Source organism: Manis javanica, chromosome 4 (assembly GCF_040802235.1).
Source record: "Manis javanica isolate MJ-LG chromosome 4, MJ_LKY, whole genome shotgun sequence".
Classification (NCBI taxonomy): domain Eukaryota; kingdom Metazoa; phylum Chordata; class Mammalia; order Pholidota; family Manidae; genus Manis; species Manis javanica.
This window is the reverse complement of record NC_133159.1, coordinates 169165629-169178956: the sequence shown is the minus strand read 5'-3', so window position 1 is coordinate 169178956 and position 13328 is coordinate 169165629. Positions and strand designations below refer to the sequence as shown.

At 35.8% G+C, this 13328-nt stretch overlaps 1 protein-coding gene across 4 annotated transcripts in view; it reads right to left on the bottom strand.

Annotated features, from left to right (window-relative positions):
* The window catches only part of DDX42 (DEAD-box helicase 42), a 33177-nt gene that overhangs the window by 17137 nt on the left and 2712 nt on the right, over positions 1-13328 (bottom strand). For 2 of the 4 annotated variants that reach the window (XM_017669337.3, XM_017669410.3), the window contains exons 2-4: positions 6788-7017; positions 4745-4895; positions 757-818 (exon numbers count right to left, since the gene is read on the bottom strand). In XM_017669337.3, the coding sequence (XP_017524826.1) occupies positions 757-818; positions 4745-4895; positions 6788-7005 (431 nt within the window). In that variant the 5' untranslated portion in view covers positions 7006-7017. The remainder of the gene's footprint in view (positions 1-756; positions 819-4744; positions 4896-6787; positions 7018-13328) is intronic. The other 2 variants (XM_036997118.2, XM_036997119.2) reach the window with 1 other exon arrangement.

Sequence of the window (13328 nt, the reverse complement as noted above, 5' to 3'; positions counted from 1 at the left end):
TCCCACAGCCATCTCTTTCTAATCAGACTTTCTGCCCAATCCAGGGCACTTGCTATTCCGAAGGCAAGCAACAGCACCAGTGTAAGGCAGCTGGGAGAGGATGTGACACACAGTAAGCACCAAAGACAGGACTGAAATCTCCACATGGCACAGAAACCTGGGAGAGGGCCTGAAGCACTGATTGCCAAGCAGAGGGAAAAGTCCAACCATGCCTACTTCTGTCTGGTAGCAAAAGGCTTAAGAGAAGCGTATTCAGCAAGGAGGAGGAGAATTCTCCTTCCCAGAAAATAACGTATTTCAAGTTCTGACTAGTTAATAAAGCATGACGTCCCTCCTTAAATAAGTTGGGTTTTATTAATAATACACAATTTTTTTATGATATAGTCAACATTATATCTCATAATCATATAAGCATTAATGTATTTTGTATTAATTATGGGCATATGTATTAACAATGAGCCCAAACTTTAGTAATTATGCTCTTAACCCCCACTATAACTTCTTGTGTTTACTAAAAAACTATTTAGAGCTGAACACCAAATACTATTCTACCAAAAAGAATGCTTTTTAAAAAATTACTGCAAAGACTTGTGTTATCTCTATTGTCTCCAAAAACAGTATTCAAGATACAAGGGTAACTTCAAATGAAGACATTTGTGTATTTTAATTTTTCTCTATACACTCTTGGGGAATAGGCTTTTGTAATACTTTAGCAATTTTCATGTAAACTTTGTGAGAGAGAAGAAAACCACTTACTTTACATTTTTTCTTTCCTTGTCCTTATCTTCAAGCCTCTTCATATCTCGAGCTGCCTGATCCTAATGAAACAAAAGGCCATGTGGAATTACAGCCACTAACAACACTGAAAAGGAAATTCCTTTATGAAGAATTTTTAGATTTGAACAAATGCCATTGTAGTTTTAGCTGTGCATTTTGACAATTATTTGTCAGAAATACCCAAATGTTTTAAAAACTTGGCTCTAATGGATTGCATGATAGGCAATTATGTACCATGTATGGAAACATTAGCAAAAGTACTTGATTGGTCACTTAGAAAAAATTTATTTAGGCTATAAAGGGTCTTAAATTCAGGCCAATCATCCTTTTTCAAAGCGTCAGTTAAGGCTATTTACGTCAGATTTACCAATAGGGCTGTAAACAGTGCAGGTTTCTGGAAAAGACTCTGGAAAAGTGGTTCTCAACCCAGGGTGGTTTTGTCCCCAGGAGACGTCTGACAATCTCTGGAGACATTTTTGGTTGTCACAACCTGCTGGGGGGTGTTGTTACTAGGACCTAATGGGTGAAGGGCCACAAATGCCACTAAACACCTTACAGTGCAAAGGACAGCCCTGCAACAGAGAATTACTGGGCCCCGAATGTAAACAGTCCTCAGGTTGAAACTTTTGCTCTAAACCTACTAAATCCACCTCAGAATCCCTGAGGGTGCAGTTAAATGCACGCAGTTTTTTCCATTTTCCACAGGAGTTCTTATTCACAGGACATTGATAATCACTGATCTAAATTGTTTTATATATGTCAAAATCAAGGTCAGAAGAATTGAGTAATTTTTTCCAAAGTTACACATTCTGCACAACCGTTTGTTATAAAGCAACATTGAGTTTTTCTGACTTGATTAAAACAAAAAGCCACTATATTATAACCTGGCATAGTCAGGTATTCTATCTAATCAAATGTTCCTGATAAAGAGGAATTATTTTAAAAAGAAATATTATACACAATCCACTTTTCAAGAGATTGAGCCAGATGTAAGACTTAAGACTATAACGAAGTGAAGACATAAGCAACATAAGAAATTGGTCATAAACACATTATTATTTTTAAGCGTACATAAATCTTTTTTTGAAACATTGGCTAAAAATAAGTCTTCATCTTGAGTTCAAACACTAGGAAAAGTTTATACCTGAGACCAAGGACTAATGCGATACTTTGGCAATAATACCCTCTGCAATCTTTGTGTCCTAAAATCAGCAAAACCCTTTGGGTACTATACCAAAAAATACCCAGAAGAATGATACTATATCAAAAAGATTTAACCTCCAAACAGCTTCAATGATTTTAAATGCCAAGCAAGAGAATTTGGACCATTCTTGTATACTCCCATTCAGAAAGGGCTATGCCAGCTTGCACTACCAGAAATTAAATCTAGAAAATCAAGAGCTAAATTATTCTTCGAACTCATCATGGGATCTCAAGAAATAATGAGAAACACAGCCCTCTGGGAAACATCCATAGCTCAAGATGAAAAAAAAAGATAGGTATAGGACATCTCAAACATTACAAACCATTTACTGACTTTACTGCTAGGGAGAATCGTTGTATGTATTGACTAAATCACTACCATGTTACAAAGCACACATATGTTGTGAACAGTTTTGGTAAGTGTTATGGCAGAAATACACAGTGCTACAAGAACTCAGATACAGAATGATACAGCAGGAAGCATGTAGCTTCACAGGTGAATCCTGGCTCTGCTACCTATTAGGTGTATACTCTTTGGCAAGTAATTTGATGACTACTAAATCAAGGGTGGCAAACTCAGATACCTAATAGTTACCAATTTGGCAAAGAATGAAGTGAGCCAGGGTAAGAAAAGTTGCTTTCTTTTAACACAGACATGCTATGCTTGTACTTTACCAAAGAGGAACATTCTTCTCAAGAAGGATGCTAATTTTTCTTGAATCATATGGCCCTGGAGTCTTGTATTTTCTGGTATTTGATAAGAGATTCAAACTCAGAAAAATATTCCTCCACTCTAAGAAAACTACAACACAAGTGTGATGATAAATGGTTCTAAACAGTGGCCTCAATGTCAAGAAGACAACAGGGATTTGAGTGACCTTATGGTTAATAGAAAAAGCATACCTTATCTAAAGCAGACAGCCATTTGCTCAGCAACAGCTTGTTTTCGCCATGCAAGAATGCAGGCTTAGTATTGCCCTATTTTCCTTCTTCCAAGAGTATGTACTTTAGACAAAATCTCCCAATCTTAAAAATGATGGTTCCCAATTTTAAAAAGCACATCTATATTGGATTCTCTTTCCCTCCTTCCTTAGAGGAGAGATGAAGTCTGGCTAAAGACTTCAGGTTAACAAGTAGTAGAAGAATCTGGAAGGACATTATTTCATAAGCTATGAAGTAACAGTTTTTGAGTAAGAGTAGTAACATGGTAACAAACATACTTTAGTTTGGTTATACTGCAACTGTACAGCACTTGAGCAGGAGAGAATAGAGACCAGGCAAAAGTTAATGAGAGTGTAAAGCAAGATGACTATAGTGGAAACAGAAAGAAGGAATAGATGCAAGAGATGACATGAAGACTGACAGAGCTTAGCCAATAGTGAAAGGAAAGGAGACATGCTGTACTGGAATGAGCTAGTAGGCTCTCAGGACAACTAAGCAAGACAAACCAGATTCCCAGCTCTGTCACACAGTACCAGAGTGACTTTGGACAAGGGATTTGACTTATCCTAAGGTTCAGTTTTCTTATTAGTTAAAAAATAATATTTATGTATTTTTTCTTCCTATTCCCTGTTATTATTCTGAAGATTAGATGAAATAAGTCAGGAGCATGCTTGACTGTCTGCTAAAAGGAAAATAAGAAAGGGGAAACAGTGAAAGGAAATAGTGACAGCCAAGGTACCTATGTGAATACTGATGCAGGAGAAGTAAGACAAAAGAAGGACCTGGTTGAGGAGAAAAGGATGAGGAACTGGGTTTAAGATGCCAGGGGGACATACTCATGTAAGAATGGCCAATATGCTTCTAGAAAAGCACAGCTAAAACCAAAGAAAGACTACGAGACTGAAGGCATCAATCATTCACATTGTAAATTAAATTTCAGAAGTGGATGAGGTTACTAGGAATGTATAAAGAGTGAACACAGCAAATCAATACAGAGAACTTTTAGGAGACTCATCCTATATGAGAAATTAGAGAATCACAAGAATGACAGACACAGATGGATATGTAATGATTTTCTGGGTACAGTTGTATTTTTTAAGAATTACCTTATAGAGATATAAAAATGCTAATGGATGAAATGATCATATCTGAGACTTACTTTAAAATAATCTAAAAGGGGTAGGAGGGGTTAGATGACATAATATTGGCCAAAAGTTGTAACTTGATAAAGTAGGGAGAAGGGTACATGCAGGCTATTATTCTATTTTTGTGTTTGAAATTTTTCATAATAAAAAGCAAATTAATTAAACAGAAGGAAAAATCAGAGATGGGAGAAAAAGGACAAAATGCAAAAGCCTGGTGAGAAGAGTTTTAAGAAGGAAATGGTCACAAGTTTCAATTTCTACAGAGAGCTCTTGGATGTTGATGGTAATGTTGATAACAAGAAATAAACACCAATAGTACAGAATACAGAATTCATAATTTTGCCAAATTTCTTAAGTTTAACTGCCTTACATAAGTATATATTTAATAAATGCTAGAGCAAATGAGATTATGTTCATTCCGTTTAAGAATGTACCAAGAATTAAAGAAGAATTATAACAAAATACACACAAATCTTGGGTTAATATATTCAAAAGTTACAGTTTAAATTTCTAGGCACTGGTCATCTCTGAAAATGCTAGAGGAACAAGAGGAAGTTTAAGAAACTGTAGATACAAGCACAAAATTCTTCAAAAAAGGGGCCAGAAAACAAATTCTCCATGAGATTCATTTGATCAATTTGTAGTTACTTAACATTTTAACAAGAGCTGCTACTTGCCTCTACTTCTGCCATGAATGCTTCCAAGGGATCATCATCACTGTCAGAATCTGCCGGCCTGGAATGGAACTGCTGGCGGGTAGGTGAGTTTTCAGCAGGAATATAAGGTAAATCAACATTGCTGGAGTCTTCTTCTTCATCTTCAAAATATCTGAAAATTAAAATGCATGATTGGTAAAATGAATGTTTACTTTCGAGTTGGTGCCTCTTTCATTTTATGGAAATTTTTATTATATGTTACTATTAAGAGATTTACCACTATACAGGCCAAATCAGAGACCTACAAGTTTTGGCTAAGGATGTAATTATTAAGTATTATTTAATACATGAAAAATTCTAGTATTCCAAAAAACAGTCATAGCAGATTCTCCATTTCAATTGTGTCTGTTCAAATCATATTTCCTGTTCTGTTAAAAGGCATGAGTTTTGAGTAAAAATTTTAAATATCATTATTGAATAGATATGCAAATATTAAAGACTATATTCTACAGAAAAAATTTATTTTTGTATGAAATTTTAAAAATTGTTTATTCTTTATAATCCTCTAAAATATTTTTAGAGATATGTTCATAAGATTAGGGACCTCAGAAGTCAGGCTATTTTCTGAGGACCAACAGGAAACTTCTGGAATTAAAAATTTATGTTCAATTCAAAACCATTCACCATACTACTACTTCAGTACTCAGAAGAGACAACTTCAATGTCTGGAGAAAGACTTACAAACATTCCAGAGAAGGATTATCTATATACTTCTTAATAAACTAAAACAAAACAAAACAAAACAAAACAAAACAAAACAAAACAATTGTTTAGACCTTGCTTCATAATTACATAAGACAACCAAATATTAGTTTAAATAAAGAACTGCAGCTTAAAATTTTAAAGCATTTCAAGTCTTCATAGGACTTATTTCAAAAGCTCTAACAACTGTTATGTGCTACACACACACACACACACACACACATACTCATTTATATAGTAGGTTTCATTCATTTAACTAATAAAAAAGTATCCTAAGTAGTAAACTGCTCTCTGGAAAAATGACCCTTGACTTGGCTAAACCTTAAACATCTACTTCTGTATTTAGTTTCTGAACAAAAGATGTTTTAATAAATGCTGCTGTGTACTTTAAAAACTTCAATCTTAAGGGTTTTTTTAATTTAAAAAAAAGCTTAAGCAGTGTCACAACTGGATTGGAAATAACAGCAGTAAAAGATTTCTTCAGATTCAACAAAGAGAAATTACAATCTATAGGAATTAGAGCTCAAACCTTCAAACCCTGGCTTCTTATAGTAACCACCTTATTCGACAATCAAGTCGAAAAAGATAACTGGTAAATGTTGCCAGAAAACTGGGCAAAAATCTGAGTAGATCATTCTGCCACTATTAAGAAGTTATAACATAATAGTTTAAAGAACTTGGGTGTTGAGGCAAACTGTGTCTCGACCAGTTTTTAACAACGTCCTGTTTTCAAAACAACTTATATGATGTCAATAAAAGATTTCTGTATAGACCATCAAAACCACGTGAATTATTTAAAACTCTTCAGCCATATTTAGGTTTCAATGGCCTCAAATCTTTTTTGGAACAAATAAAGGTATAAGTAAGTACACAAGTATTACATTCCTTTCCAATGAGTAAACCTGACAATTTAACTTTTTAGGAACAGTGCAACTCATTTTTTTAAATTAAAAAAACCCTTAAGATTGGAATTTTTAAAGTATACAGCAGCAGTTATTAAAACGTCTGTTGTTCAGGAATTAAATACAGAAGTAGATGTTTAAAGTTTTGCAAAGTCAAGTGTCATTTTCCTGGAGAACAAGTTTACAAGTTCAGGGATACATTTTCTTCAGTTAAATGAATGGAATCCACTATATAAATTCATATGAATTTGTGTGTGTAGTTCATTGTTATGCAACTAACCCAGTATGATAACCAATTTAAAAAGTCACTATTATTTGGTAAACAAATGGTTTCTTTGCCTCCATTTCTGTTGATGGAATGAGCATCTCAAAGCCCAACCTTAGCTAAATTACCACTTACGCATTTTCTTCATCAAAGTTGGCCCGTTTAGATCCAATTTTGTAGAAAGAAGGGAGCTGTGGTGGAGCCGACTTTCCAAAACCAGAAGAGCTGGTTGCCCCAAAAGCACTGTGGGACTGTTGGGGGAGTTTAGGTTCCTCCTTCTTTCCAGCACTAATGGCAAAGCCTCCAAAGCCAAATCCCCTCTTAGTGCCAGGGCCACCTTTATTCCAGTTCATGCTGTCAATGATCTGTTAGGAGCAAGATACACTAATATTAACTGAACCTCAGTACAATCCACTGATTTTCATGTCTCTTTAAACCTCTACCTATAATTTTATTTAAAATTTTTGCCTCTCAATTAAAACTTTAATAACTCTGTACTTCAGATATATATACAATATGCTAACCTCAACAAAACAGTCATATTTTCTAAAATACAGGACATTTTTTTAAAATTGGGATCTCAATGAAGACAAGAATGCACTATTTAATATCATCCCCTTCAAAAGGATTTGATTGCTTGCTAACTTAACATTTTCTAAGCTGTCAAGAATACTTGGAAGACAGCAAGTATATTGAAGGACCTGATATGCTTGTGCCAGGCAACTGAAGATATCAAGATGAAAAGATTTAATCTCCTTATCTTTATCCTCAAGGAGTTCACAGGCTACCAGGAAAATAGATAAAAAGACAAATAACAAAAATGAAAGATAAAAACAACCTACAATTACAATATAATGTAATGCTTGCTATAACAGAGAGTGAGGTACTACCAGCAAGACTGTCCCAAAATCAGACTGTCCTCTGGTAAGGGTATCTAGAAGAATCATAGATTCAAAACTTAAAAGATTAATCTAGAAAGTATCTGTGTAATTGTCTCACAAGGGTACTTAAGAACCGTGCATTTATTGAGCAACAGCCCACTAGAACACTACCCAGGCAGAAACCATGACTCACTGCTATTTTGCCTGAAGTATTCACTTAGCTTATGGTTCTGGATTACAAAGAAATTTCCTGAGCATTAATGAAATCAGTTTAGAAACAATGCCTCCTATCTTATTGGTCTTGGCTCTAAAAATTCTTTTTGAATGACACAAGTTACCTAGATTTTATAGAAATGAAAAAAACTAGGAAAGAAAAAAGGAAAATTTACAACTACCTGAAATTTCCTCTCCCAGATAATTTTATATCTTTTGCTACTTATTTTTCTACATATATTTGTATTCACACACACACACAAAATTTAAAAACAAAACTGAAGCCACACTGTACCTATCGTTACTGATTTCTTGACCTAATATACTGTGAACATCTTTAAATGTCAATAAATACATGTTTCCACTACTATTTTATAATGTTATGAAACATATCATATACCTTTGTTTTGTGCATACCCTAATTATTTCCTTAGGATCAATTTTTTAAAATGCAATTGCTTAACCAAAGAGAATACACATTCTAAGTTTTAAAATTTTTATTACTACTCACATTTATGGAAAAGTGTCCATGACACAATGGGTAAAATAAGGGCATAAAACAAGGTGGGTGAAATGATTCAACGTAAAAGCATGTGTTACATATACAAAAAACAGCTAGAAGGCTGTTTATCCAAATGTTAAGAGCAGTTATTTGATTTTTACTTTCTTCTTTGTATTAAAGTTTATCATTAATAAGAAAATTTTAATGTTTATAATAGACCCTGAAGTGAATGTGGAAAAGAGTTTCAAAAACTGCTTTTTATAATGACACCACTGAAGGGACCAGGAACAACATGCTCTACTTTTCTGTTTCAATGCCCCTCCCTTACATATACACCTGTATATATGCCTTACAGGTTTTGTATGAACTGCTACTGTATTAGCACTTGGTTCAGTTGGCTACGTGTTAGATTTGATTTATGCCATGTTAATCTCTACTCTTAGTGCCAGGTAGGGACTATCTTTATTCATTTTGGACCTTCCACAAAAGTTATGCACGGCTAATGTAAGTACTTAGTATTATTAGTTTATCTGAAGTTAATTAAGACCATCTCTACTTTCTCGTAAGAGGATTCAATATAATTCTAGTGAGATGAGATTTAGTAAGAATGTTTACAAGAAAATTTTAGTATCTGATATTGTTTAACCCATCTTTGAACCTCGCTTTACAAGAGCTGTTCCTAAACAACAAACATGATGGACTCTGAATTTCAGCCTTATTTTACCTAGTGTATATAACTGATAATGAGTGGCTAATAAATAAGCCAGAGAAATAAAAAGTTAGGCAAAAGAAGGATGGAAAAAAAACGTTAGGTTTGGGTAGATCTTAAGATGAATCATCTCTTACAGGAAAATTTTCAATGGTTTACTGAAAGCTTGCTGAGGAAGGTCAGACAGTATATTAGTTGCTGGGCATTTACAGATAAAAGATACAGTCCCATTCTCAAGGAGTTCACACTGTAGTTTTAGCCAGCTAAAACAACAACATGATGTGTTCTAGTAGAGGTACTGCACAAAGTACACTGTGGCTCTGGAGAGGGGTACCCTCCCAGGATGAGTGGGGAAAAGGCACAGGTTTTCTGGAAATGATGCTTGCATTAAGATTCGAAATCTGAAGAGACATTAGACCAGGGAAAAAGCATCAGAGGAGGGCATTTTAGACTGTAAGTAGTACCTCAGAGAATTGGAAATAGTTCAGTGCAGCTAGAGTTCAGTAGGACATTTGGAAAGTTACACATTTCAGAGATGGGCAGGGCCCAAATGAACAGCTTAGTATGCTATGCTAGGAATATACCACACAAAACTATATTCTGCCAGATAAAAGGAATAATAATTTTAAGCAAGGGGACATGTTTCAGATCAGTGTTTTAGAAAGAATAGGTGAGACACAGTAGGAAAAGATGGAGGCAGGCAAAATGGCTACAAAGTAACTATAAAAATACACATGTAAAATAACAAGGTACTGATCCAAAGAAGTGCCTATGTATAAAGAGAAAAGGGGGTGGATTAAAGCTATTTACTTAGATCTCTATGAGAAAGAATCAACAGGGATGCATAACGAACTAGATGTCAAGCTAAGGAATAATGCTGGAGGTTTCTGACTTGTACAGATTGGGTGAATGGTGATGCCATTAGCAGAGATGGAAACCTAGAAAACCAAGGCTTGGAAAAGCATGCATAAGGTGAGAGTTTAGTACCTATGGGAGAGATGCCAAGTGGGGTCTATAACTCAGAGGCATCTGTGATGGAGCTATAGATTCGATAATAGACATTTGCATCTGAGGTTACTGATGTACATAAGCTACCAGAGAGAGGGCAGAGTGAGAAAGGGGGCCAGACATGTCAATTCTTAGGGCATGTCAATATCTAGGAATGGGAGGAAAGAGGAGCTCATACGGAAACTTGAGAAGGAACAGAGAGAGGGAAGAGAGAGGAAGGGAAGGAGGATAGTAAAGAACAGGGACCCAAATGACGAGAGAAGTTTCACAGGCAGAAAAGAAACATCCGGTGTTAAAAACTAAAGAGAAGGCTGGTAAGGTAAGAACTAAAAAGCTTCCACTGGATATGCAACCAGGAGTCACCAGTGAAAGCCATTTCAATGGAGCAGCAGGGGCTGGGTTGAGGAACCACTAGTAAATAAGCGGTAGAGGATGGAGACAGGTCAAAAGGAGTACAGATTACTTTCCAAACTGTTTACCAGTGAGAGTAAGGAGAGAGTGAGGTATTAACTAGAGGACTTCTTTTTGTTGAGGAAGATATATAAGCATGTTTATACGCTAAACAGGAAAAGCAAACAGAGATAGAAACTGAAGATGTAGGATGACAGGAAAAATCAAAGAACAAGGTTCTGAGAAGACTAGAAGAGACAATTAACAAAACCTTAATAAGAGGAATAAGTAACTCTTCCTCCTAGACAGGAGGATAGGGGAAAAGGATGGGTGTACACATAGTCCGAGGTCAGACTATAAAAGCAGCAAATCAAACACTTGGTCTCAAAAATTTGACTTCTGCCACAGACAAGAGGCAGTGTGACCTTGAGGAGGTGAGAGCTGCTTAATGCTTTCAGATTCAAGCTAAATGGCTTTCAGATTCAACAAGACGCAAAATATCCAATACTTTTTCTCTTTACTCTTTGGAGATTTGGTCAACCAAAAGACTGAGAACACTTTAATGTCTTCTCGCCTTTCAATAGTTGATCTGGAACACACTGCCCATCTCCCCTCGTTTATTCCCTAGCAAGGCGAAACAGCTGTGCTTTCTATGTATCCCACTAAACTAGAATGTTAGCTCCATGAGGGCAGGGACTGTCCCTGTTTTGTCCAGCACAAATCCATAGTGCCTAGCTGTTTGTGCTCAAAAAAATTTTTGTTGAATGAATAAATATTCTGCATTCAGGCTCTACAAAATTCATCTCAGTGTCTGCGAAAACCACCATCTCTCATTATTACAAACCTTGCTATTTAGATAGCCATCCTGCCTTCCTGATTAAATCACCCTCAATTCAACATTAATTCCTTACTTTCTTGACAACAGTATTTCCTACTATTAGACCACATCCCTGACAGTCACAGAGGTCTGAGGGATTACAGCTGATAACAAGAAGCAAAAGACAACCTAATCTCATTGTATTGGGTTTTCTGATGTTAAAAGAAAAACAAATCCTCCTCTGATTAGGCTATTAAATTAACTTGTGTTCTCTAAGCAAGCATTGTTTGGAGGAGGTATGTATTAAATAGTTAATACGGAAATCAAAACACACTGAGGATACTAAAAATTAACTGTAGTTAAAATGGCTACTATAAAAAAACAAGAGAAAAAAACAAGTGTTGGCAAGATATGGAGAAACTGCTATTTGTGGGTCTCCTCAAAGCTCCCCTTATTTGGTCTTAACCACACAGCAGGGCACCCATGCTTAAGCCTTCTCTCAGGTAATAATAATATGCCTAGTACATCCTTCCTACCAAGCAGGCAAACATATCAAATAACTCTGAAACCTCACCTGTCTCCATAAACACTTCTCAAACTGGTAACAGAAAAGATGAAAACACCTAGCTTCTGTGCACAGAAATCACCACATGGCTTCCAACACCCAGGTAAAGTTCACAGACTTCATTAAAAACAACAAAGAATAACAAAAAAAAAAATCCAATTAAAAATGGACAAAGGATTTCAACAGACATTTCTCCCAAGAAGGTACAGCAATGGCCAATAAGCATATACAAAGATGCTCAATGTTACTAATCACTACGGAAATGCAAATCATAACCACACTGCCTCACACCCATTAGGATGGCTACTACAAAAAACAAGAGGAAAAAAACAAGCGTTGGCAAGATGTGGAGAAACTGAAAGTCTCGTACATTGCTGATGGGAATGTAAAATGGTTCAGCTACTGTGCAGAACAGTATGGAAGTTCCTCAAAAACTTAATCATAGAATTACCATATGATCCAGCAATTCCACTTCTGGGTATACCCAAAAGTAGTGAAAGCAGGAACAGGTATCTGTACACCCATGTTCACAACAGTGTTATTCACAATAGCCAAATGGTGGGAGCAATCCAAGTGTCCAGCGGTAGGTAAGTAAACTAATGTGGATATATACATATATAGCAATATTATTCAGCCTTAAAAAGGAAGGAAATTCTGACACATGCTGTGACAACATGGATGAACCTCCTTGAGTATCAATCATGCCATGTTAAGGAAATGAGCCAATCACCCAAGGGCAAATGCTGTATGATTCCACTTAAAGAGGTACTATAGTACCCAAACCCAGACAGAAAAAGTAGAATGGTTGTTGCCAGGGCCGAGCGGGAGGGAAGAATGAGGGGTTACTGTTTAATGGGCACAGTTTCAGTTTCACAAGATGAAGAGAGTTCTGTGGATCGTATGGTGGTGATGGTACTACAACAATGTGGATATACTTAATTCCACTGTACTGTACACTTTAAAAAATGGTTAATATTCCCTATGTGTACTTTACCACAATTATAAAAACTATGAAAATTAAAGAGTTAGAATTCCAGTTGCCCATGTATTTTATTTTATCCAGCTTGAGGAAAGAATGATGCTATGTAGACCTGTTTTTATTCTGAAATGCAAACAATACTTGTGAAAATTCAACTATATTTTTTTTCTTTAGGAGATTGCTTTGTAAAACAAAACATCTAATTTGAACAGAAATGAACTATATAATAGAACCATTAACAAAACTTAATAAGCATTTGGTTTAAAGAGAAAGACCTAAGTTGGGTCTTGGTAATAACAGTTTAATACTGATCAATGACCACTTTATTTTGTGCCCAGTACTGAGGGACAGACACCTCTTCTTTCCACCTCTACCTCCACCTCTACTATTGCAATAATTTCTGAACAAGTCTGTTATACAGGCTCCACACCACTACTACAGTGATCAATGATTTAAAATATACCAAGTGCTTATTCTGCCAGGCGGTGCTCTTAGGTGCTGAGGATACAGTAATGGAATCGGACACAACTCCAGCCTTCAAGGAACTCAGACTGGTCCAGGAGAAAGAAAAAACAAACCATGTAATTTCAGATAGCAGAAGTGCTACCAAAA